This window comes from Suillus fuscotomentosus, assembly GCF_016647785.1.
Source record: "Suillus fuscotomentosus strain FC203 chromosome Unknown F5891scaffold_109, whole genome shotgun sequence".
Taxonomy (NCBI): Eukaryota; Fungi; Basidiomycota; class Agaricomycetes; order Boletales; family Suillaceae; genus Suillus; species Suillus fuscotomentosus.
The window spans coordinates 1-25,973 of record NW_024539621.1 but is presented as its reverse complement, the minus strand read 5'-3'; the positions used below and the strand labels follow the sequence as shown (position 1 = coordinate 25,973).

Below are 25,973 nucleotides of genomic sequence, written 5' to 3'. Positions count from 1 at the left end.
TACACCGCGTATCCAGCGAACACTTCTGCAAGAAGTTCAACAAAAGGCGGAAGTGACGCATTGCGAATTGTTACTGCATTGAGCGGCTGCAAGTCGTGAACTAGGCGCAAGGATTTTCCATCTTTCTTTACTACGCAAAACCAGCGCGAGCGATACGCGGCCATTGATGGTTCATATACTCCCGATGAGATCTTCTCCTTGATGATGCACACTACTTCATCTAAGGTGGCTGGCGGGATCGGAATATTGCGCTGAGACCATGGCGTGTGCGGAACCGTAGGAATCTTGTATGGCGGGAAGTAGGTCTCGTTGAGGTGCCCGCCCTCTGAGGCGTCCCATGCGAATGCGAGTTCGTGTACGCGCACGAGCCAGCGCACTAACTTGAGCTCTTCTGGCCATAGCCAATTTGCTGGGTCAAGGTCTAGTTTATCTGCGCGTGCCTGGCGCGAACTCTGGGGGATGGGTGGGTAAGTCGGGTAATCCTGCTAACGGATCATCTGGCAATTGGCGCACTACCCTATACTCTGCGGGCATAGTGGTAGGTACCGTGCGTACTTTCTTCGCGACTGGTTTATAGACCAGCACGTGAAGTACGGGATCATAATAATAAAAGGAATTAAAGGTGTCGATAGTCACCTTATCTATAACGGTCTGCGTGGATGTTAGATGCGCATAATGCGCTGAATACTGCGGGATAGAAGATGAAGGAAATTGATGCGTAGAGACTAAAGGTGATGCGTTGTTGCTCCTTAAGAGCGAAGAATGGGACGCGCTATCCGTGCGCGCTATGCGCGGCGTGTTAGGCGTGATGCGAGAATGCGAAACTTGATGCGATAAGGAAAATACTTGGGAAGACGAATGCTTATGGGCTTCTCCCCACGAATGCTTATGGGCTTCTCCCCACGAATGCTGCAGATCATCAATACTTAAAAACCCTGTTCCTCCTCCTTGAGCACGTGCGAGTGCGCGTGACTCGCGCACTTCGCGTCTCTTGCGAGCTGTCGCTTGACCCAAGGTAGGGTTGGAATGCGCAATTCTTTGCGCGCGTTAGGATCAGTCAGTATGAGATCCTGCTCTCCGTCGGGCAGATCAAATGTGCGACACGAGGTAAGCTTAAAGAATGGGCGCCCTAGTAAAACTTCAAAGGTCGCGCGCTCAATGACCTGGACTTGGAAGTATAAGGGTCCTGCGCCAAAATCAAGCGGGACGTTCTCTATGACTCCTAGTGTCGCGTCGCGTGACGTGTTCACTGATTCCATATTGAGGCTATGGTCCGACCTGAGCGGTATGCCGAGCTCTTTCCATACTTCCCTTGGCATGACTACTACTTCCGCGCCTTAATCTAAGACGCAGGTGAGAGTGCGCCCTTTCAATGTCTTAGCGCGAATACAGCGCAGGGGCACGAAGTGATCCGCAACAATTTTACCGTCGTCGCTTCGCATGCGCACATCCTCGTATTGCTGTAGCCATTGGTCGGTCGCGGGATGCCCTGATAATTCGTGCACCGATACTGCGCCTACTGTGACGCGCTTCTTGGTCGTAAGTTCGCGGAAGTGTTGGCGAACATCGGGATATACAGCTAATAATTCCCTTACTGGGATATTGAGATTGGAATTGAGGAGGCGCTCGACAACGCGTTTGTCGGCCTCCTTGTCTTCGAGCGCGAATGCATAACGATATGATGGTGACTGTGCTGGTGCTTGGGTTGGTGTTGATGACAACGATGGTGGCAATGCTGAAGATTGGGATGGGGATGACGATGATGATGATACTGGCGTGGACAATGATGGTGTTGACGATGAGGGTGAGGCGCCCTTAGGAGGCGCCTTGGCGCTTGTTGGCGTGCTTATTGGCGCGCTTAACGGCGCTACTTTCGCTACCTCCTTTCCTTTACCTTTGTCAGACGAAGCTTGTATTTCGGGAGAGATTATCTCCTCCTCTACTGTGGCTTGCTTAGATGCAGGTCTCAGGCGCGTGCGCGTTTCGCTGGGTATTTCTACACCGTCGAAGCGCACATTTTTACCTTTGGCATTGCACTTCTGGTCGCGCCTTGCAGCTACATAGGCTATCGCTTCAGTCATGAGATCCACCGTCTCGTCGTCCTCATCAAGTTCCGTTTGCGCGACTGTGTGCACGAACGCAGATGAGCCTACTTCAATTACCACGTCGATCTCGTCGGACGCGCGATAGAATAGTCCCGCTGTCGTGCCTGTACTGGTGGTCGTATCCGGTGTCGCGCGACTTGCGTGATGTCAATCTAGTCGTTCCTTGAGTAATCCTCGGCCTGGAATCCAGTCGCCATTTGGCAAGACAAGCTTGTGCGTCTCTTCGCTAACCTTACATTTATCCGTGTCAATATACCTTTGTTTCTCCGCGCAACGAGGGTAGTAATGTTCGAGACTGCCGCAAAAGGCGCAGTCATTGAACATTGGCACTTCGCGCTTATATTTGCGCTTGGTTACTGTACCTTGCGGGTGATTGCGCTGATGTGGTAGCTGTGACTAAGTTAGTGAATGATGTTGCCGTAGGCGCGCTAGGCGTCGCGCTAGCTGCAGGCGCATTCGCAGGCAGAACGAAATGTCCAGCTGTAAAGACGTCCATGAACGGGTATGGATCCTGCGGGTAGTGATCAGGAAATTTGATCATGAGGCGTGTGCGTATTAGCGCCTGAGTATCCTTGGGAATCCCTTCCATGAATATGCGATCGCGCTCGGCTTTACCAATGCGATCTTCTGCCAATAGCAGTTGCATGACCTTCTTGAATGGACAAAGGTAGTTGCTTAACTCCTGGTACGAGGGCATCGTCTTGTTCGCATATTCGCGCGCGATGGCTTGTAGATCCGAAAGTGCCTTTTGCCATCCCATCCAGGACACATTACCTTGACTTCTTTCATGAACGTGTTGTAATCGCTTACTTGCGCCTCCGGCATTCCGCCCCATAATTCTCGGTCATCGCGCTCAAGGTAGCGGATGATACCCTTAATGCGATCGAGACCTTGTAGACCTACGTCGTCAGCGAGCTGCTCGTATAGGTCGATAAAGTCGGCGAGGTTGTCGGTTGTGCCATCAAATTTAGGCGTGTCTGTTGTTCCACGGACAGGCATTCTGGTTCTTACTGTGGACATGACGGGCGGTTGGGAAATTGCAGGCGTGGGGATCTTGTGACTGACAGGTGCTTGGCGCACATACGCGAAAGGAAGGTTTGATATAACGGTACCGCCTGGAATTGAAAATGGCACGCGCGGTGTTTCTAAGGCTTCTTGCTTGATCTTAGGTATTCCCGTTGTAGGAAGCGCGTTCTCGCGCGCGGGGACTACTGGCGCGTTAAGTGGAGTGTCGCTAGAGTCGTCAAGCTCGGTTAGCGCGCTTAGCGCTGACAGATTAGAAGTATTAAAAGGAGGTTGATTGGGCGTGTGGAGGAATGCTCCGGGAAGTTGGCTCCTTGGGTTATCTATTGCTTCGAAGCTGTCTGACAACTCTTCCTTGACAGATTCTTCAGGTGAGGGCGTGACTGGCGATATCAGTTGTCTAGGCGCGCGCGCGCGAAGAGCGCTGGATCTGGTCGCGGAGGTTCTGATATATTGCACGAGCGACCGCGCGTGTGTTGAATGAATAAGGGTCCTGGTATAATGGATTCTACCGCTCTGTCGAATGCGGCGATGGCTTCTTCTCTGGCTATGCGGCGACTGTTTGGTCTGAGGCGCCGACCTTCTATCTCAGAAGTGTCCCTCGCGGTGGGCTCCAGTTGTAGATGAGGAATCTTGATTAGACGTGAAAACACTTAAAACAAAAGGGTGCTCAACAGCAAGACCGGGATACGAGACAACGAGTCGACCCAAGGGACAACCACTGAGAGAAGTTCCTCGAAATAAAGTGGAGGGAAACTCTATGAGCTAGGCGGGCGCTAACAGGCGCGAGAAGATAATGCACGTGAAGGCACGCATACGCGAGGCAAAGGCGCGCGAGATGCACGCGTGAGCGGGAGGTTCGAGAATGCGCACGCGTGAAGCGAAGGCGCGCCTTGAGCATTAAGGGAAAGGTCCTATTGAGGAGTGAATGCCCAGATGGATGATTGACAGGAGAATAAGATCTTATAACAAGTGAGGAGGTGATCTATACACTTTCCAGTACACAAAGATAAGGGGAAAGTAAGTACCAGAACCAAAGGAAACCCTTCTGTATTTAAGAATGGAGATGGCGCGCTTCCGAGCGCGCTCCCGAACCAAGTAACCATATCAACTCTAATTATAACTAAGTTTAAATAAACTTTCTATAAGTAGCGTGGACGTCGGACCGAAGATTTTATTAGTTTAATGGATAAGATAGAAATAACGCACCAGCGAATCAGTAAGGACATGGGACAGATGGACGGACGATAGCGCGAAGACCTATGAGGAGGCGCGCGAACGCGCATATAGCGCGTGCGTAGGTAAGGCGCGCCTAAGTGCGCGCGAGTTCGGATAAGGCGTGCGCGAGTGCGCACGAGACTGGTACTTAGGAGTAGAGCTGTAACATATAGGAATGTATGGGTAAAGGCTGTATATTCGGCATTGAGACACGCGAGTCTCTACACCGGGATCAGTGCTGGAGGAAGCGGGGGGATGAAGAGAGCCACCCAAAGGACGAGTGAGAGAAAAGAGATCACTCGCGTGATCAACGCCCAGCTTTGACGATGATGTTTTGGCGGAGAATGATGGATGGGAGCCCCAGATGGAGTAGAGCTGATCATACCAGGGAAAGTCCTTCTCGTATTTACCTACAAATTTAATTAGAAAAATTCATGTAGGGAGGAGAAGACTCACAATGCAAATTCACGCTTGTCTCTGAATCGATGGGCACGATGCCTGCACCCGTGGACTCAAATTCAGCACGAATGTCACGAAATTTAGTGCGGAGGCTGTGATCAGCGATCAGCATTGATGATTATAAAAGTAGGGGGGGATCACTTACGCCATGATGTGATTATATACAGAGTCCCGAAATTTGTTGGGATTCGAGGCATAGAGCACCGCGTATTGAGGATCATCGGAGAAAATAACCCTTGCAATGACAGCATGGATTTCGTTTTTGTCTTTGCCTGAGGGGCAGCCCTCAGCTTCACGGTTGGCTGGATTCTTCTTTTCACTGGCGAACAGAATGTGGCAATCTGGTGGGTGTCCAACGAGGTAGTCAACCAGCCTATTGGTCCGCTGGGGAACCGCTTGCCAGCTGATAGAGATAGTAGGAGAAGTAGTAGCTCTATCTTTACCTCCTCTGCCGCGTTTTCCCTTTCCCCGTGCAGGAGGAGCTGGTGGTGGCTCCATAAATTTCAGCCCGGTCTTGCAACGTCGCGGGGAGATGATTTGAGACTGTATCTGTAGTCGCGCAGAGCGACGAAGTCGTGGTCATAGGGCAGGCATGTCTTTTGGGACTCCGATCAATGCCAGCCCAAGCCGTAGTGTGACAAATCTTATTTTTGACCGAGTTTACCGAGCTTTACCGAGCTTAGCAAGCTCTGTGAAATTTACTTTGAACGCCATTACAGTATTGAACTCGACAACCTACCACAACCACCTCTCCACTGAGTCGCTAACAGCCTTCAATGGCACACATCTTTAACACTTGCTTCCAAATCTTTGAAGCTACTATATGATATACTGGTATGTTTCTTTGACAGATCTTAGCCTGCTTAAGAACTCGGACTTTAGCGTGACTGCTTGTACTTTTGTCGACATTCACTGCCTGCGATGACACTCTCAGCTAGGCCACTGCCAACCACAAATCCTGCACTCTCAGCCTCCTGCTGCCATCTGACACTGTCATCCCGCTACCACCACCTGTAGCGGCTGGGACCTGTTCTTTTGGTCATGAGACATGGGGATGCGTTGGACCGTGATGAGATGATTTGTTATGACTCATGAGCTGCTGGGATGCAGAGGCAGGTTTGAAGTTCCCATCAAGAGATCCATGTCGTCTCGAGTTCACATTCTACAGGCGATTGATCTTGATCATGACACGCACCTGCTTTCTACTACTCTCAGCAGCGGCTCGGCCTGAGCCACGGCCCAATACAGGTAAGCGAGAACATAACAGTGCTGCCGACCAAATTATAAGTTTGCAGACGATGGGATGTCGTAGAAGTCTCTCGGGACCATGTCTTTGTGCAATCGATATTTGAGCTCCACCACGCAATTCCCAACACCGCAAACGCCCAGTGCACATCAGCAACTGCTGACGTGACTTAGACAAATACGGACGACGGATGAGAGCAGGAAAAGGGAAGAAGGCGGGGAGGATAACGAGGGAGAGGAGATGGATGAGATGGGCAGGAAGGAAGACATCGAGTAATGTGAATGTATGATCGACTGTGCCTCGTTTTGCTCGTGGTCCACTGAGCTCGGGATACAATCCGCGCGATGGAGAACTTGGAGTGATTGTAAGACCTATTGAATATTTTCGAAAACATCAGATGTTTGACTCACCGAGTTATAGCGCAGCTTCCGTGATGTCAAGAGCGTCGTCGCCAGTCTGCATTCTCTTGGGTGCGAAAGTATGGGACGGAGGTGCGACAGGATAGAACAGAGCTGCGAGAGGGTCGCAAGAGGATGGGGTGGAGCCTGTGGAGGTGCAAGAAGATTGCGAGAGGATGGGATGGAGGTGCAAGAGGATGAGATAGAGGTGCAAGAGGATGAGATGGAGGTGCAAGAGGGTGCGACAGAGGTGCAAGAGGATGAGACAGAGGTGCAAGAGGGTGCGACAGAGGTGCAAGAGGGTGCAAAAGAATGTGACAGAGGGTGCATCAGAGGATGCAATGGATGTACGAGAGGGGTGCAAGATGATGCGCAGGATATCAATTAGTGTACTAAGAACTTGGGAATGATATGATCACATACTTGGAGCAAAGCTATTGAAACGCACCTGCAAAACTACCGAGCTGACGATTTAGATGGTGGGAGGGTGGGTCTCAGAGACTAGTTTCCCATAACATAGAAACCGGGTCTCTTAGACCCTTCATAGGCACCGAGAAGTGCTGCCTGAGGTGCAGCATAGTAGCGAATATAAAGGGCATGGTGATAATAGATTGAAACTGTGAGCGGCCCAATACTGTGCATCAGTGAACTGGTGAGGAAAGTAGAAGGTCATATATCACAATATATAGTACATAATCACAATAATTAGCACAATTCTGTGATCGAGCATCACATCGTCATATTTGCTCTTATATCGGAAAGGAGTTTTACATGATTTCACTATAAAACTTCAGGATCAGGAAAAGATCTCATTATCGTTCAACCTAAAAGTCGAAGGGAAGGTGGAACAAAAGCTGCTGGTTGATCTACATGAATCAAAATCGCCACATGAGTGGTAAGGTTCATAGTATTCAAGCTAAAAATAAAAGTCCGTATCTTTCAGGGAACAATGCTATGTTAACCTCGGCCGGGGACTGTATATGTGCGTCCGCTATTAAATGTTGATAAATCTACTTGAAAAGCTGGTTTTCCGTCACTCTCAGGTCAAACTGACATGTAAGTGTGAAAGCCGGTATCTCCCTAACTACGAGATATTCACTCGACCATGCGACCATAGAAAATTCCTTCGTGCTTTCGACTTTTGAATGTCATCAAATTTGACATTCCGATGTTTGTCAGTTATGTATCAATTTAGAATGTGTGGGAATAAGCTATGCCTTTCCGTAGTAGCCGGGTGATGTCCACATTCACCACATACAGAGGATGGTCTACGATGACGAGACAAGGTTAAGAGGCCAAAATCTTCCAGAGCAACGACAGTGTTGAGCGACTGTGCGAGAATGAACATAAGTACTGCTTGTAAAGGGCGATACGACTTGGATGAAAATGGTCACGTACGAAGCATGGTCCACGATGACAAGACAAGGTTAAGAGGCCAAAGTCTTCCAGAGCAACGACAGTGTTGAGCGACTGTGCGAGAATGAACATAAGTACTGCTTGTAAAGGGCGATACGACTTGGATGAAAATGGTCACGTACGAAGTATGGTCCACGATGACAAGACAAGGTCAATCTAGCCAACATATTCCAGAGCAACGACAGTGTGTTGACCCACTGCGTGAGAATGAACATAAGTACTGCTTGTGAAGTGCGATACGACTTGGATGAAAATGGTCATGTACGAAGTATGGTCCACGATGACGAGACAAGGTTAAGGGGCCAACATATTCCATAGCAACGACAGTGTGTTGACCCACTGCGCGAGAATGAACATAAGTACTGCTTGTGAAGTGCGATACGACTTGGATGAAAATGGTCACGTATGAAGTATGGTCCACGATGACGAGACAAGGTTAAGGGGCCAACATATTCCATAGCAATGACAGTGTGTTGACCCACTGCGCAAGAATGAACATAAGTACTGCTTGTGAAGTGTGATATGACTTGGATGAAAATGGTCACGAAGTATGGTCCACGATGACGAGACAAGGTTAAGGGGCCAACATACTCCAGAGCAACGACAGTGTGTTGACCCACTGCGCAAGAATGAACATAAGTACTGCTTGTGAAGTGTGATATGACTTGGATGAAAATGGTCACGAAGTATGGTCCACGATGACGAGACAAGGTTAAGGGGCCAACATACTCCAGAGCAACGACAGTGTGTTGACCCACTGCGCAAGAAAGAACATATGCTGTGTTTCTCTGATGACTGGCAGCTGTATTTTGCTTGCAAAATACAACGATGTGTTCGCTGTGCGAGCGAAAGTACATATGTGTAGTGTCTCGAGACTTCGACGCTATCTGCTTTAGAAATGTACTACCAGTCAACAATTTCCGCTAGTTGAGAACCCTGGCAAATAAGTTTTACCTTGGGAAATGTCTGTTATCTTATACATTGCACCACAGCACCATCGCACCGTGCGTCATTTTGCGCTACAAGAAGAATTCATCATGTGCCGATTTGTAACCACAGGTATACAGCTTCCCGATGTCGCGACGGTGTTATCGATTGGCAGAGTCAGAAATTTCTACTTGACTATCTGAAATATCATCTGCTTGACTTGGGAAGTCGATACATCTTCCCATTTGCACTCATCTCACAGGTTTATACTTCTTACCCATGGTTAGGTTGACAACCAGAAATCACAGAGATCGCCATGATCATGCTGTCTGTCCTTAATTTAGCTTATTGGGCACAAGTAGGCGGGTCCACGAATGAACTGGACTTTAGATGCTTCCAAATAGACCATTCAGTGTTAGTCACTCGGACCAAGCAGATATTATGAAGCATCCTATATTTTGTGCCAAATCATTCCAACTCATTTTACAGCAAGTAAAGGATTAAGTGAGGATAATCAAAGCATTAGATTCAAGTTGAGTGCAAACTAGGTAGTAAGGTAACACAATTGTAAAGGAGCTAGGGCGAATCAAAAGCGGCATCATCACGTTGTGCCCTCTGTCTTGCGAGCGTGTTGACGGACATATTAGCTTTCGCTGTGTCACTGAGGCCATCACGATGATTCCTTCCGAAAATTTTCCTAAAGAGAGTTCAAGCGAGGCTTGTTGAAGAGTAAATAGCACACTGAGTCCACCACTCAAGGAGTTTGTTCACCCTACGCTGCGCTTCTCGACCAGGGGCTTTTTCAAAGAAATCTACGATGGTCTGCCAGAATTGCACATAGTCAAAGTCACCATCAATGGACCGCCATGAGGTTACAGAAGAAAGTGCGAATCGCACCTGCCAGAGTGTGGTCATTATTTATCATGAATCTGAACAAAGACTGTAACTCACTTGACATGCGATGTATGCGATCGAGCGGGGAGTAACTTTTTCCATCTGGATGATTTGTGCGACATGTTTCTTGACCTTCATTCCAGCGCAAGACTTCTTGGTGCGTGTGTTGTCCCTGATGACATCTGCGCCGTCGCCATCGCCTGCAACGTCCTTTGCTGAAGAGGGCGACGTGAAAACAGCTTTGTAGCCCTGAAAACATCTGTCAGGTTGTTGTCAGGCTGTTTCACACTGCGACGAACCTGAATGAGAATTTTGCCTTTGAAAAGGCCTTCCTCTAGATCGTTTGGATCCGTGGTGTATTTGTCGTATAGGAATGCCGGAAAAGAGAGATCTGTCACAATGTGGCCCTCTGAACGATCTCGGATCCCTGTCCTTACACTGGTGAACAGTGAGTGATCATTCCGGGATTGAGAGTGAACTGCTCACTCTAGGTTGTTCCAATCAAGCTCAGCCGGGCAGAGCAACTTGCCACATACATCATGGGTAAATCCACGAGAATGTTTATCGTCGGGGTCAACAGGGTGGGTCGGCTTGAAATCACGATTAACCCATTCCGCAACGAGATTCTTAAGCTTTGAGGTATCGTCTCCTCGGGTGCTATCGGCCCCTTGCCGAAGCTAACAAAGACTCAGCATGTCACAACAGTTGATATTGATAAAACATACCATCTTCAACATATGTAAGTACTCGTCGTACTGCGTTTCCGAGCCTTTCTTATGAAACCACGGTAAGGTTCTCATTAGGGTGCCGTACCCTATCTGCAGTCAATCTTGACTATGTATCCACGCCAATGAGTAGCAAGCGTGAATCAATGGTGAAACACTTACTCAAGAGTATGGTCCTGGTCATCAGTCTCGCATCTTCTGTCGTTTTCATTGACGAGGTCTTCGATATTATCGAACAGTGTGACAACGCGTCTGATCGCTCTTCCTCGAGCCACAAAGTAGTTTGTTTGCCTGACAGATACGGTGAGACAAACAATTCAATACTGGTAATAGGTGTCTTACTTATTTTTGGCTGCGCGCCCTGACTCGAGAGCCTCCAACTTTTCCTCTAATTGAGCGATTCTCCGTCTCTGTCGAGCTGCCGCTGCATCATGTTCCAGTTGAGTGCTGCCCTCATTCCGGCCCTCGATCTGCGACATGTCATCATCGTCTTGTGGAGCCTCGGTGTGCGACGCGCCGTCTGTATCCCACCGAGTCTCGGTGCACGACGTGCTGTCCTCGACATGCGCCATAGTGATACTGATAAGAGAGAAAATAGGTTAATAGAGAGAAAGAATGAAGTAGATTGATGAAGAGAAAGTGTGAGACGAGGACTGACCAGCTGCACTTTATATGCTGGTCCAGACAGCGCAGGTCGCCTAAAAAGCATACTGGGAAAGATATGAATGAATGCCTATTTTGGAAAGGGCATTAACGTTAGCATAATTAAGGTTGAACACATAGCTCCGAGTCGTTGATCTTACTACCAGTATGACAGTGAACATAGAAAACAGGGCGGCCTCGACTTAATTCCTTCAAGTGTAGTTATACGAGATTGGACGTGCAGCTGTCGGATTCTCAGAGTGAAGTTGCAGTCGCGCGGGCGGAAGATAGGACTAGCTCCCGCTCCGAGTCCACGATGTGTTGAGCAAATTGCGGATCTAGTACTCGGCAAAGTGCAGTTGCCTGAACAGGATATAGAAAACCTTGACATTAACGTAGTGGGTGACGCGAAGAAGCGCTTGACAGCGACCACCTTGATGTAAGCGTAGATTTCAAATTGGATAAGCGGAATCCACGAGTAACCCATAGACCGGATTCGAACTGGGCGAAGCGAACGATGTTTATGAGCTTCCAACGTTCCGCATCCTTCGACGAAATGAGGAGTTTCAGCAAGTTCTGGGCACTAGCCAGGCATTGGCAAGTGTCCTCAACGCGGAACATTACTCGACGAACATACATTGTCATTCATTTTGGTAGCTACTAGGTGCGTAATTAGCACATTGCCTGGTAAAACAATGATGGATTCAACCTTGGGCGAAGCATTGTATATACATCGCAATTGCAGTCACGGCGGTCGCAGCAGGTGATCTACCCTCTCAGGTTCCACACCCTCTAATTGGCCCACCTGCACGAGCGCCTCGGCTTTCCTGCACGTCTTACTGAGGTAACCCCCCATCTTGTCGTGCGTGGCTATCAGGCAGAAAGTCTGGCGCAGATACGCGTCCAGAAGGTAAAGGTGATTTTTCAACTTCAGCAGTTGAAGCCTCTGATTCCGTGACGTCAAAGCGTACTTTGAGAATGCTCTTCCTCCTTCCGATAGAACCAAACTGGGATTGATCGGCAAAACCATTCTGTCCATTCTGAGTCACGGGTTGATTTGGAGTGAGCATCCATGCCCCAGGGGGTGCCAGGGTGCGTAGAGGAAGAGACTTAGCGCGCGACAGAGAAGGTATTAGCGTGAGCAGTCCATTGCCTGCTGGGACATTTGTCTCCGAGCTCCGTTCAGGTTCAGAAATAGCTCGAGATAGAGGTGTCGATGACAATGACACAGTCGGAGCCAACTCGGATGAAGTAGGAGGTGGTGATGTTTCCCTCAGGTGCTTGGGCGGTACGGGTGTAGCAGCCCACGCTCCAGGAGGCTTCGGGGTCTTCATTGCGGTATAGTTCGGATTGGCAGGGCCATCCTCATCCATTCGGACAGGTGTAACATCCGCCTCGCGTGTCTCTACTTCATCTTCAGAAGATGAAGGGAGAACAGAAAGATTAGAAAGGTCATGAGGCGGAGATGGAGTGCGGAAGTCAAGAATGGAAGTGCTTGACGCAAGACGGCGCGGTGGAGTTGTGAGCGTGAAGGTGGGAATGGCTTCAGAAGAAGATTCGTCCCGAGGAGCGGAACTGGTCATTGGCGGTGTCCTGGGGGAGTGAAGGATGATGGCATCACCTGCTCTTGGGACTGAGAGTTATCTAGTGGAGAGTCTGGAGTAGGAGGTCGGAACGAGGTCGCTGAAGTTGAAAAAAGAGCTCTGTGAAGACGTGCTTCATCATTGGAAGAAACACCAGGTGTTTGAACGACTGAGCATAGCCTTGGTGGCGAGGATGGTGGAGACACCAGAACCTCTGTCTCTGGCTCGCTGAGAGGATCTTCTGGGAAAGAATTCGAAGGTCGTGTGTCTGGAGCAGTCAATTGCAGAGCAAACTCCGACACGGATTCCTTGTCGCTCGCTGTATATTCTAAGATAAGAAGGTATATTGTCAAGCTAAGGGAAATACGGGTCTTACCTAAAACCATATCCTCATCCCCAAATGCACCGTGGATGCTAGTACGAGGGTGAATACTCCCCACTGATTCAGTAAACTTTGTCAGCCGCTTGCGATGACCCTTCTTGAACTTCTCCTCATCGTTGGCTTTAGGAGTGGAAGAGGCAAAACTGCCACTGTTGAAAAGACCATTCTTCTTAGATGGCGAGGGTACTGGAATCAAGCTCGACCGATTGACGCCCGACGCTCGGTTGGATGCGAGCGAGCCTGGAGTCAGCGATGGCGAAGAGATGGTTGGCGTGTGGTGAGGTGAGGAATCAGGCTCCTTGTTGCTGTGTCCGCCTCGTTTAGGCGAACTCTCCAGATCTAAAGGAGGAAGCTGATGACCCCGCGAAAAACCCCAGCCAAATCTTGAAGCGGCCGCAGGCTTAAGTGGTGTAGTACGGGGTGAAGCTTTGCCATTATTGGAAGGAGACAACGAATCTGCACCCTGCGGCGGATGAACGGACGATGATTCATCGAGCATCGAATCTATTTTGCCTTTGTGAGAATGCACCTTCACAGCCGTCAGTGAGCCCTTGCTTTGAGCCTCTGGGGTGAGGCGAGGTAAACTAGACGATGCACGCAAACTCCTCCCACTCTTGCTTTGGGAAAGATGGTCACTCGCAGATGTAACTTCATTTCCACTGCCGTCATAACTATGATGTCTCGTTGTGTTCCATTTGGGCTGTGGTGAGTTCCAATTTCGCTCACGTTCGTGCGTTACCTTTCGTTCTTCTTCCACTTCTTCTGGGTCTCGTAACGAGTCATGACTAGCCTGTGAACTGGCAGGAGAGCTGGCACCAGATAATCGAGAACTGGAACCTCGCCGTTGAAGGGATGCGAGCGTCGGTGTCGCATACGCTGTGACTGATGGAGGTCGGCTGGGGTAAGTGTGGGAATGATTCGAATGTGAGCTAAGACTTGAAGATGGTCGAGGTGGTGGGTGTCGTTTATTCCATTCTCGTTCACGCTCGAGGTAGCGGTCCCCGTCAAGCTCAGCCATCCAATCACGATCTGAAGGTCATTGAAGTGGTGTGAATTAAAAAGAAATAATCACTTACGATCTGCCTGTGAGCTCATGGAACCTGACCTTGAGCTCCAATCATCATCAAAACTCCGAAGCGACGCAACGCTACCCCTTCTATGCAGAACCCTGCCGCTGAGAGGTGAAGTCGCTCCGTTCGAAAGGGATTTAACGTGAGAAGGTGACGTCCAAGGAATTTCTTGAGAGTGGCGTCGGTGGAACTCCAATGAGTGTCGGTGATGCAACTCAGGGATGACAGAACGTGATGGTGCTTTTGGACGGTTCCACTCGCGTTCGCGTTGGTGCATCCGATCTTCTTCACGAGAATGGTATTGTTCTTTAACTAGAATACCATGATAAGCTCGCCTCAAAAAAATAATAGCAAGTGGTAATCTCACAATCAGCATCAGAAAGTGATGAGCTCGCCCTTGGCCCTGCACATACTGTAGGTGGGTGACGTAAAAGCGAAAAGACACCACCTACCTGGCAATTTGAGACTGGCATGCCGAGACTGATCCTGATGTCGCAAACTTCCGCGCAATGAAATGGAGGAACGGGGCCGCGACAGAGTGGTTGACGGGCGACTGGTACTTGGCCCAGGTATCGCGGTGCTAATACTAATGGAACAACAATAAGAAATGTTGCGGTTAGCCATTTTGAAAATGATTGCCTAAGTCTTGATCGCTCACGTTTATGCGTTACTTTCGTTCTTCTTCCATTTCTTCTGGATCTCGTAACGAGTCCATGATGACTAGCCTGTGAACTGGCAGGTGAGCTGGCACCAGATAATCGAGAACTGGAACCTTGTCGTTGAAGGGATGCGAGTGTCGGTGTCACATACGTCATGACTGATGGAGGTCGGCTGGAGTGAGTGTCGTCTACATGAGTCCCAAATGACTGGGAGGTGACTGAACTTGAAAGCGTTATTGTGATCGCGTCACGTCAAGTTGTGGCGCTTACTAAATGACTTGCGTGACAACCTTGAAGCTTGACCAGCGTTTACCAAAGCTCCTGAATATTGCGCAAATGATGTAGTCTACTGGTTCCTATCTAAGTTGAGCTATGAAATCAACAGCATAATTGGCGCAGCCTAAGAAAAGTAAGCGTATTGTAGGCCTCCCATCGCTTTAACAAAACTGGGTCGAGAGCGATGACTTTGTCAATGTAATCTTCGAGCGAGTCATGTAGTGATTTAAATTCTATACCAGAAAATGGAATCTCAACCAATTTCCCGGTCCTAAGTTCCCGTAAAGCACACTTGACAGCAGCGGCAGACGTGCAAAAAAGGCTCTTGAGGCTTGTGACGTACTCGTAGAGCTTGAGCTCTCTCACGGTATTCAGAAGAACGTCCCACACCACATGGTTTTCAAGGAAGTGTAAGGCTCCAGTCTCGTCCTTGCCGAAAACATACTTGGGTGGGAATGTCGCACTATCGAGCAGGTCCTCAACCTCTGCTGCCTGGTGATCCGGTTCGGAGGTTGTCGACTGTGGTGGAGGACGCAGATTGAACCCGCGCTGTACACCTGTGCGTGCATGCTTCTTGCACGTAAGCATGATAAACCTGCAGGGCTCCGACAGCGACAGGTATAACGTCTTCCAATTCGAAGCAGCCCATTTTTTCCCGAACGCCTCTGTTGCACAACCGAAAATTTCAGTCGTTGCCAGAAAGGGGTATGTATTGACTTACCTTGATTATATTCTGCTGTTGCAGAAATTTCCAACTGCAGTTTAACTACCTGCTCCCTATCCGTCCCCGTCGGTAAAGAGAGCTCGTTCACCGCATAGTCCAAAATTTTTGTCCTAGCGGACGCAACGATTCGCATGTGTCGAGTATTGGTTTTGTCGTATGGAAGCTCCGACATACTAGGTTGGGTCACGGATGTAGTGGTAGGTTGAGGGGGAGCTGCCATTGATGGCAGCAACTCCGACACCTGGGACTGCGAACCTGAACCGCTCACTCCTCTCTGTAGCGAATCCATCAGCAATTTACAATTGTCTTAATGTCAGTCACCTACCGTTCTAGACTTTTTTGGCGGCGGATACTGGTACGGGCGAAACATTGTAGTAGAACGTTTTTTGGCGCCTCGCTGATTGCTGCTAGCAGTCACGGTATCCTGCGCGCTGAATATCACCTCCCGAGGAGGGTATTCCTGGTTTCCTGGTGGTAAAAGGGCGTCCTCGTTCTTCGTCAGCGATGGTTGAGAGTATCCTTGAAAGAAGGAACCGAGATGGTTAGGAAGGTGATGAAGAGAGGGTGGCCCCGAAGCCGAGTAAGGATGATTTGAGGGTGCAGCCACGGCCGTTGACTCAAAGTATATGGGCCCAGCCTCCGAGTCTGGCTGGAGTTGATGGTGCACAGCACCATCAGAGGCGGGCGCCATGACATGACTACGATAGTGGGGTGGGTACATGGTACTACCGAAGAGCAAATTGTGAGAGTCGTTCTCAAGCCCTGAGAAAAACTCAGAGTCCGACTCGTTGTTGGGCAGCGTGGGCTGACCTCGGCCAAAGCCAAGCTCAGAGGGTGGTCGCTGCTGCATCACGAGACCATCAGTACGATATCCGAGTCCATTGTGGCCATCACCAGGTTGCAGAGATGCGCCCGCAATATACCGATCATTGAGGGCGGCATGGAAGTCGTGGGTGTTGTCGAGGAAATGATCATGGTAGATATCGTCATTCGTCGGAGGTGGCAATTGACCAGCCTGAGAGGGCTGCATCGCAGCAAGTTGTTAGTAAACCGCCAAGTCAGAAAATCTGCATACTGGGCTGGGTGAGTCAGACCCCGACTCAATGTCCAGATTTCCGCGATAGGAATGGCACTCACGTTATGATATGGGCAAACTGCAACGAGTAGCGATTTATGAAGCGGATTGAATTGAAGAATCCGATATTGACCAATCTACATTGCCAAAAAAGGCCAAAACATGTAATACTGGTCAACCGTTATGAGTTACAGAACACACCACGTGCACAATATTACTACTGGGCGCTAGCTCAATTCCAAAATTGGCAGTGTATAACAAGGTTCAATCGGTGAGGTCTGGGATAATGCTGCTTTAAGATTGCTTGTAAATAATTTACTATGTTGACGCTGCACGCCGTAAGGTTTAACGTTCAGGTACAAGTCTCATGGATCCGAACTGAACGAACATTTAGAATTGAGCAGCCATTATAAATAAGATTGCCACCAGCTGTAGCTAGCACTCAAGTCTAGTGACTCTGGTCAAATCGACGTTCACCTACTACAATGATGGAACAACAGCAGACGTGAAATACGAAAGGTAAGACCCCAGACTGACTGGTTCTGACAATATACATGATTTCTATGCGTGAATTACGTGTCCTAACGGGATTCGTCAATAAGGGTTATTACTAATAGAAGCCATGCTCACTAGCCACACAGTCTCCGGCAGCATCCGACTTCTGGACTGAGTCACCATCAACAGACGACCTGAACAACTGGAACCTATTGATATGATCCTTTATAACATCAAGTTGAGTGTCAGTCCGATGGAGAGATGCCTTGTTGCGGTCGCAGACTGCAGCGAGGAATTTGGTATCTGAGGCAATAGCAGCCGGTGAATGCTTCTCAAGAGCCATGTTCAGTAATGTTTGCGATTGTTGTTCCGATCGAACAAACTCATTTTGCGCGTCCTGGTAGAGAAGATGAAGGAGGGTGCCACGTCTGGTATTTTCCTCGGCTTCCCAGTATGTGGTATAGAGGCGCATGCGTTGGCGTTCGCGAACAGCCTCCTTGTAGTGCACGACAAGGCGGAAAATGTGAGGGCCAAGAGTCTCTAAATGCTGCAAGAATATATCTCCAATATCTTCGGTCTAGAAACACGGTGCATATAATGAGCTATATACGTGTATTCTCGAAAAGGGAGAGCCTACCTTGCTCCCTATGGTTTCCGGTAAATCATCATGGTCTGTTCTACCCAACATAGTATCAAAAATGTGCCGTTCTTGAAATGAGGATGGCCGGTGATATGGATGAAAAGAATAGGTGGGACTGTTGTTGTAATGCTGCTTTTGAGACTGACGACTTGAAGTCGGCGACGCAGCCCTAGCAGAGGTATCAACGATACGCTGAATGCTGCCTGTGCGTTTAGAATCAGGTGTCAAAGGGAAAACAGAGTCGTCATCCGTCTCTGCCGTGCTCTCTGTTGTCACTAGTGTATAAGTTAGTGTACATCATTATATCATAATATGAGTTATCAGTACCTGATGCTCTAGTAGGTGATAAGCTTGGAGGAGAGCATTGGGGAGAGCATGGAGGAGAGCATGGAGGAGAGCTGAAGGTGTTTGATTTGCAACATGAAATGCAGTCCTGAGGTATGGGACATGGAACTTCGCATGGACTTGTAACAGTGAATAAGCTCATGGCTCAACTTGAGGTGCTGGTTGAAGGGAGGGCAGCTGTGAGTGCATAAGCGGTAAATACTCATCGGACTTTGAAAGACCTCACATCGCTGGAGTTGTCAAATCTCAGATTTCAAGACCTTTTCCTGTGAATGGTGGGCGTGGAGTTTGACCAAGACAGAATGGCGGCAAATGCCTTTTGTGCTTAGTATACATTGTGCACAGAGGTTACTTACCAATTTTGGCATATGCGGAGATTCAAAGGAATGGGGTATGATCTATTACTGTTATCAACAAATTATCAGTGCTGTCAGCCTGTCATTGTTCAGTGAAAGTGAGAAAGTTTTCTGAGAATTTCCATAGTGTGTGAGCGTGTAGGGTTAGTTCAATGCGCGGACGCACCATACTGTGAGTCTGTGACAGTCTTGTGAGAGGCTGGCCAGCAAGTTGACTCTCCAGATATTACGGCTGCGTCCGAGTCGTGGTACTAGTAATCTTATATAACGTCTTCAACGCGTGAGAGAAGTGATTTGCCTGCATGCCGCAGGTCAGTCCGTCCCGGTACGCTTGCTTATGATCATGGGTGTACTTCAAGTACTGAGCGTCGTGACTGGGCTATGATACTCCCCCTGTCGCGGCCCTGTGTCCAGTAACTATAGTATTACTAGTAGTACCAACCTTTGGAGTGTATAATAGTGGGAGGAGCCTTTCAGGGAGTAGGATTTTCGTTGACTCGTGAACTTGGCAAGTTCATGAATCACATCAGCAAATTAAAATTATGAAACTTGTGCATACCAAAACTGGTAGTTGTATGTGGGCCACGTTGTGTCGTTACGCAATGAGTAAGTTACCATTCTTGGTATTTGCGGGGATTCGAAGTACCACCTCCTTACCTCAGGTTCAAGATGAATATTTATGTACGGCTAGTAGTAGTGGTAGTAGTAGTAATACTGTCTTGTTCGTTGACTTCCTTACAATTGAGAATTTCAGGAGAAATAAGTTAAGTTTTCTAGCGAACGAACAATTTTCAACATATGATCACCATGGAACATGTCTGTGCCCTTCTTCTCCTCGCCAACTTCGCCAGGTGTCCTGCCTCCGAGTTCGGATCACACTTCTCTATATATTAGTATGGTTACGGTATGACGTGCATACTCTACTCTACCCGAAAGTACGTCACTGGCAACGCAACTATAAGAACCCTGAACCTTTGAATTTTAGAATCAGCACCGGGAGTCATGACACCTCAGGCTATGCCTTATTGTGCCCATCATAACTGTACTTGGATCAAGGACATGTTGGCGCATGTCCAAATTCATCGCGTGTCCGAATTTTCTACATCAGGCAGCGGTGACGATGTATCGGTGTTCTGGGAACCAGATTTATCATCTTTCACAGATCCTTTCGCAATCCACTCACCTACAAATACACAGGTCATCGTCCATGCCCCTTCCCCCTTGCAAGAATTTCTAACTCCTCCATCGTCTTCCACTGGCAGTCCTGATGCTCAGATCCCTATGCGGCCGCTTGATGCTACTGACGTGTTGCATGAATCTGAATCACCGCCTGTGACAATCGTTCAGGTTGTTCCCAAAAACGAGGAGAAGAGGTTTCATACGTCTCGCGCACGACGTGGAGGTGCTCCATTTCAACAGTTCCGAATTGAGTTAGCGAAAGTCGTCAGTGAGTACAAATGATATGATGCAGGGGAGAATCACAAGACTCACTGGAAGGTCTGGAAAGATGTTCATAAAACGATAATGAAGAAAGACTCTGATATCGTGCAACCTGACGAACAGAAAGAAGACGAAAACATAGTGAGTGCCTGCAACCGTGGTTGATTTTTTCATACTGACGAGAGGTCAGACAGCGGGAGCTGGTTGTGTAGGCGGTGATGCCATAGAGGCCCAAGCTTCTCAAACTACGGGCATGAGTACTCGCCAGATTCGAAAGAGGAAGATCAACGATGTTAATGGCAATCATGGTTCAGACACTGACGAGAACGTACTTTTTCCCAATCCTGTTCCAACTGTCGTGAAGCGCATCTGCCGGGAGAGAACAGGGACAGACTGGCAGACAGTGCTCGATATAGTCAAGTATGGTGAAGAACAACAGATGTCGAGGAAAGGTTGACGTGACAGCATCGAATCAGTCGATCTGGCTAGGGGACACCCAGGCTTAGGTTACGTTGGTGCGCCAACAGATGATCAGGAGCACCGTTACTTACGAGTTGGTTACTATGATACTACTTCGGTGTAATCTCATTGGTTTGATACTTAGCTTTGAGTGTCACAGAATTTCAGACTGCCATCCTTCGTCACTGACCCGGGAATAAGCTAAGTAATACTATATACAGGTTATCCACGCTGCTGGGTTCAAAACTGATTATGTACAGGACAGTATTACTAATATTTACTAAGCCTATACCTGTCACGACAAACACAACCAAATGTTGTGTTTCCAACTACTAGCTCTGCCGCATCATGATTAGGTGGCAAAGATCTTCTGGTCTCGAGCCGAGGATCTCCTCGCTCCCGCCTTTATTGGGATTTAGGCCATCTGGCCCTGTTGGAGCATCTGCTACTCCTCCCACATCATGATTAGGCGGCAAAGACCTTCTGGTCTCGAGCCGAGGATCTCCTCGCTCCCGCCTTTATTGGGACTGCGCTGTTGGAGCGTCTGCTGCCAACTCTCATCTCCCGTGTCAATTGATGACCTCTGTCTTCTCACTACTTCCATCGCACAAACTCTCTATATCACTTCCACTCACCTCTCGTTACATTCTTTAGTAACCTTTCCCCGCTCCCTACTAGTCCTCTGCCTCGTCAATGTCGCCTCAGTCATGCTTCCGGCTGGATCATTTTTTGTCCCCAGACGCCAACACCCCCTTGTCATTGTGGTTACAATAACGTCTGCGCGCCCATATGGCATCACCACCTTTGTCACCACTCACTACTCAGTAACAGGAGAACTCTGCGCATGGTGTCAGTCGCACCCCGGGACGCCACATGGTGAGTCTATTGAAGACCATTCCTCACAAATCCAATAACTGACCATGCAATGGAACGATATCGTCTCCCGTATCTGCATGCTCCCCGACCCGGCTCGGTTTCTCCTGCCTCCCCTGTTCTCTGGCCTACAGAACACCTCTCAAGAAGGTCCTGTTGTCGCCGTCAACGCTAGTCAGTACAGCTGCGACCCTTTTATTGTTCTAAGTGATCAAAATTCTATCCAGATTCCAATTGATATCACGCGGACCGGAGTCTCTGAGTTGTCCTCCGAGTTTCAGTCTCATTGGCATCTTGTTTCGTCACAAGACCAAGGAAGTACGAAAGGTTGAGCATGCCACCAAGTCCAGTCAATCTCGTGGTGCATGCGGTTGGCGATATGAGGGGATGTTGATCAAACCGACGAGTTTGACTCGTCACTCTGACCAGAAATGGCATAAGGACCGGTGGGTCGAGTCATCTGTATTGCTGCAGCGTAGGTGTACACTATTTCGTCCATGGACGTAAAGAAAGGCTGACCTGGCTCGAAGCCACGAGTACGAAGAACATAAAGGGGATGTTCGCGCTGGAAGTACTTGACGAGGTTGGCAAAGATCAGGACAGTGGCCGACATTTTGCAACTCTCAGTGATGTACTGGGTCATCAAGATATCTTCGCCTCACCTAGAGGGCGGTTTTGTAAAACGTACAATATCATTATGGTCATGCCTGCCCGTGGGTATTCCGGCACTTGGTACACGTTCTTTTGGGAACATCCATTGGTTTACACACCACTGATTGCTTTGATTCGCGAGATCGAACGCAGATGGTGTCGCCGGGAACATCAAAGAGGAAGTCCGAGCGACCTGCCATGATGTATTCACTGACACAGGGCAGATATGTTGTATCAGTCTGGGTGATTCTGGAGATCAAGGATGAGTTGAAGTTCAGCGTTCGTTATATTTTTAGTTGTATCGAGTGACATCCAGTACGTATATTAGACTGGCAATATAGTCTGGCGCAATTACTAATTAGTTGTTCGCACGTTATAACTTTTATGTATCATCGGTGGTTTAAATTTCAAACTTGTTTCAAACGATCAACTCCATGTCAGTCAGGGTATCCGCTTGCTAACTGGCTTAATTGTGATGCGCCTCCCGGGAAGACTTTGGATTGGCCTTTTCCTCTTCTCTCTTCTGATGGTAGCTTGTAATGCTGCGGGTTGCTTTTGGGAGAGGAAAACAGACAATAGAGGACTCAATCGACATCGCGCAAGCTGTCAATTTTATAGGAGAGTCAGTACCCTTGCGAGCCAGAAGAGACATAATCGTGCCAAAGAGGCGATTGTTTCAAATTTGGTTCAGCACACTTCGGCGAGCACCCCTGCATCAGAGTCAGTGAGTGAACTTCTCATACTTGGAAGTCGAGCATCCAGTCACCGCCGATCTCAGAGAATATCAGCCGTCCGACATGTGAGGGACCGTCCGAGTCTGAAACCAATTGCCCCTTGTAGGCTCTTCATGCCGTTGTCTATGGCTTACGGGCCAAGTGTCTCCAGTCTCGCAGACTCGCAACACCCTCTCGACTCAGAGAAGGAACAAAATGATCATATCGATGTTGAGATGGGGAACAATGCTGGAGACGAGATGGATTACAATTCAGGTTTGTGTCTCCCTCTAGGCAGCAACTATCATCTGATGTGTTTACAATTACCCAATCTTCCAGATGAAATCGCATTTCCAATGAGACGAATTCCGAGACCTTTGGATGATTTCGAACCTTCGCGAGATGAACTTAATCATTCAGATAATCCTGATGTCCAGTCAACTCAAATTTTGACTTCAGTTCCAGCTCGGTCCAGAATCCTACGTGTTCTCTTAACGCTGAGAGACACCCTCCAGACCACTTTCAACTCGTTTGGACTATGCAGATTATACCCTCGTCGGCCTTCCTTTGAGCCAGATACATTTGTTCCATCCTCGCTACTCGCAAGAACGTCTCCAACGGTCGCCGAAGAAATTGATCCTCCATTGAATATCTTTGCGCCGCCTTACCCCTTCCCCAACATGACGATCTATCGCCTTATGTCTTGGATGAACACAGGTAGTAATCTTGTGTCCGAAAGTAAAGTCTCGCGCCTTGTCAAAGACGTAATACTGGCAAAGGACTTTGACCGCGAGCACCTCGAGAACTTCTCGGTGAAGCGGAGCTTGAGAGAACTGGACACAGACGGGAATGGGAAAAGAATTCAATTTCCAGATGATTGGATTCAGACTAACGTCACTATTAATATTCCAACGAAGTCAAAGGAGGATGGCCCTCAGCCTTATACCATTCCCGGCTTCCATTATCGCCCTCTCGTTGAAGTAATACGTACCGCATTTGCAGATATCCAAGCCCGGGCATTCCATCTCTTACCGTTCCAACGGCTCTGGAAAGATCCTCTGGACGGTCATCAAGAGCGGATTTATGATGAATTCTACACGTCCGATGCTTGGCTAGAAGCTCAGGACGCTCTTCAGCGTCTGCCGAAGGAACCTGGCTGTTCACTCGAGCGTGTTGTTGCGGGTTTGTTGTTTTTTTCTGACGCCACTCACCTCGCAAACTTTGGGACTGCGAAGGCTTGGCCACTCTACATGTATTTCGCAAATCTGACAAAGTACGCACGTTCACAACCTCAATCGGGAGCATGTCATATTGTAGGATTTTTACCTTCAGTAAGTCGACGAACGTGGCATGATTATCTACTACTGATAATGTTAGCTTCCCGACAGCGTCAAAGATATCCTAAGTAGCCTACCTCGCATATCGAAAAGTGGCATGGCATCTCTTCAAGCACACTGTCGTAGGGAGTTGTTCCATGGGTGTTGGGAAATCTTGTTGGATGAGGACTTTCTTAACGCATATCACCACGGTATCGTTTTGAAATGCGCTGATGGAGTGCTGCGGAGAATCTTCCCTCGAATCTTCACATATTCCGCGGATTATCCTGAAAAGTATGTTTCTCGCGGGCTTTTCAAGAATGTTAATCACCCATCAATGTACAGAGTTTTGATTGCGACTATCAAGGACATGGGCTTGTGTCCCTGCCCTCGCTGTCTTACACCGAAGGGTTCGTTTAATTTTCTTGGGCTCGCATCCGACATGAAAAGTCGTATGACCAATCTTCAAGTATATTTCATGGCGAAGGTCGTCAAGGCTCGCGAGTTTATTTATCAATTGGGAAATACCGTAGACGGTGCAAAAGTAGACCATACTCTTGGAGACGGCTCCTGGGTACCTACTATTGTAAGTACAACTATTTCCTTGCTTTCTCATCATCAGCTACACGCTATCTATGTGCAGAATCAATTTGTCGAGAAACTTGGACCGTTCGGCCTCGACCCATTCCGCATGCTCGTCGTCGACTTCATGCATGAGTGCGAGTTGGGCACCTGGAAGGCGCTATTCACGCACCTCATTAGGCTACTTTATGCTCTCAGTACCAAGGGTAGTCAGCTTGTTGCAATCCTTGATAGCAGGTACGAGGAGTTGTTACGGAGTGTTGTTATTACCTGCTAACAAATCGTCGACTCAAAATCTTACTGTAGATTTCGACAGGTCCCGACTTTCGGTAACGGCGTAATCCGCAGGTTTTCAAACAATACCTCTGAAATGAAGAGATTAGCGGCACACAATTTTGAAGATATTTTACAGGTTTTTACGAGTTATTCATTTTCCGCATTCGACTTGCTGAAATATTCTCAGTGTGCCATTCCGGTATTCGAGGGGCTGTTCCCCTCTGACCACGATGCGGTGGTACAGTCTCTACTGTATCGATTTGCAGAGTGGCATGCCCTCGCCAAGCTCAGGATTCATTCGGAGTCCACTCTTACTCTTCTCGAAGTAACGTTCAAGAAACTGACTCGGATGCTCAGAAAAGTTTCAAAGCTACACGTGTGCTGCATTTAGTACTGTCGAATTACCGAAAGAGAAAGCATCCCGCCAACGAAAGGCCGCTCAACGCTCCGATACCAGCACTAATTTTCCAGAATCAAGTGGGACGAAGCCAAAGAAGTTCAATTTGGGTACGTATAAGTTTCATGCTATGGGTGATTATGTTAGAACCATCAAGTTCTTCGGGACCACAGATTCATTCACCACTCAAATCGTGCGTAGCAGTTGCATTCATATTATGTATCTGTACCTGACATTAAGCTTGGCCAGGGAGAGCTCGCTCATAGAGCCCTAAAAGCATTTTATCCACTGACCAGCAAGTTAGACACACCAGCACAATTGGCCAAGCACGAACGCAGGCGCCGTGTGTTACGGCGGATAGCAGAATCAGGGGGCGAATCCTCTTCTGGTAGACAACCACGCCGAGGCCCCACCCCCCTCATCGTTGTCTGACAAGCATCACTATATCGCGAGTACCCGGAACAATCCAGTCAATATATTTACCTTTCTCCGGGAACATGATGGCGATCCGGCTGTTAAGGTAGTGCATTTTGGACACACCTTATAATTTACTCACAGAAATTCTCAGAATTTCATACCGAAACTGAGAGATCATATCTTATATAGGT

At 48.4% G+C, this 25,973-nt stretch overlaps 7 protein-coding genes across 7 annotated transcripts; 1 reads left to right on the top strand and 6 right to left on the bottom strand.

Annotated features, from left to right (window-relative positions):
- Nucleotides 1–4,798: 4,798 nt before the first annotated feature.
- On the bottom strand, nt 4,799–5,519 carry F5891DRAFT_986199 (uncharacterized protein; the record flags this gene model as incomplete). The annotated part of the gene is made up of 3 exons (XM_041377718.1): nt 4,799–4,844; nt 4,951–5,354; nt 5,508–5,519. 3 exons carry the CDS (start codon nt 5,517–5,519, stop codon nt 4,799–4,801), a joined length of 462 nt encoding a protein of 153 aa, XP_041218634.1.
- F5891DRAFT_1067821 (uncharacterized protein) lies at nt 5,517–6,856 on the bottom strand. The gene is made up of 6 exons (XM_041363161.1): nt 6,458–6,856; nt 6,189–6,422; nt 6,132–6,136; nt 5,974–6,074; nt 5,688–5,921; nt 5,517–5,639 (listed from the first exon to the last, which is right to left on the bottom strand). The coding sequence occupies exons 1-4, from the start codon at nt 6,777–6,779 to the stop codon at nt 5,988–5,990; spliced, it is 648 nt and encodes a 215-aa protein (XP_041218633.1). The 5' UTR covers nt 6,780–6,856; the 3' UTR covers nt 5,517–5,639; nt 5,688–5,921; nt 5,974–5,987.
- A 2,512-nt stretch (nt 6,857–9,368) lies between these two features.
- On the bottom strand, nt 9,369–10,983 carry F5891DRAFT_1208149 (uncharacterized protein; the record flags this gene model as incomplete). Its single annotated transcript, XM_041369106.1, has 9 exons — nt 9,369–9,489; nt 9,535–9,689; nt 9,744–9,935; nt 9,986–10,124; nt 10,173–10,363; nt 10,412–10,459; nt 10,500–10,515; nt 10,574–10,702; nt 10,754–10,983. 9 exons carry the CDS (start codon nt 10,981–10,983, stop codon nt 9,369–9,371), a joined length of 1,221 nt encoding a protein of 406 aa, XP_041218632.1.
- A 906-nt stretch (nt 10,984–11,889) lies between these two features.
- Nucleotides 11,890–14,561, bottom strand: F5891DRAFT_1208148 (uncharacterized protein; the record flags this gene model as incomplete). The annotated part of the gene is made up of 5 exons (XM_041369105.1): nt 11,890–12,679; nt 12,730–12,955; nt 13,013–14,047; nt 14,095–14,400; nt 14,456–14,561. 5 exons carry the CDS (start codon nt 14,559–14,561, stop codon nt 11,890–11,892), a joined length of 2,463 nt encoding a protein of 820 aa, XP_041218631.1.
- A 564-nt stretch (nt 14,562–15,125) lies between these two features.
- F5891DRAFT_1196864 (uncharacterized protein) lies at nt 15,126–16,777 on the bottom strand (the record flags this gene model as incomplete). The annotated part of the gene is made up of 3 exons (XM_041368387.1): nt 15,126–15,688; nt 15,745–16,021; nt 16,073–16,777. 3 exons carry the CDS (start codon nt 16,775–16,777, stop codon nt 15,126–15,128), a joined length of 1,545 nt encoding a protein of 514 aa, XP_041218630.1.
- Nucleotides 16,778–17,383: 606 nt separating this feature from the next.
- On the bottom strand, nt 17,384–18,444 carry F5891DRAFT_1208147 (uncharacterized protein; the record flags this gene model as incomplete). Its single annotated transcript, XM_041369104.1, has 4 exons — nt 17,384–17,403; nt 17,453–17,894; nt 17,955–18,232; nt 18,285–18,444. The coding sequence occupies 4 exons, from the start codon at nt 18,442–18,444 to the stop codon at nt 17,384–17,386; spliced, it is 900 nt and encodes a 299-aa protein (XP_041218629.1).
- A 1,216-nt stretch (nt 18,445–19,660) lies between these two features.
- Nucleotides 19,661–20,681, top strand: F5891DRAFT_1196862 (uncharacterized protein; the record flags this gene model as incomplete). The annotated part of the gene is made up of 4 exons (XM_041368386.1): nt 19,661–20,105; nt 20,130–20,239; nt 20,289–20,518; nt 20,564–20,681. 4 exons carry the CDS (start codon nt 19,661–19,663, stop codon nt 20,679–20,681), a joined length of 903 nt encoding a protein of 300 aa, XP_041218628.1.
- Nucleotides 20,682–25,973: the final 5,292 nt, after the last annotated feature.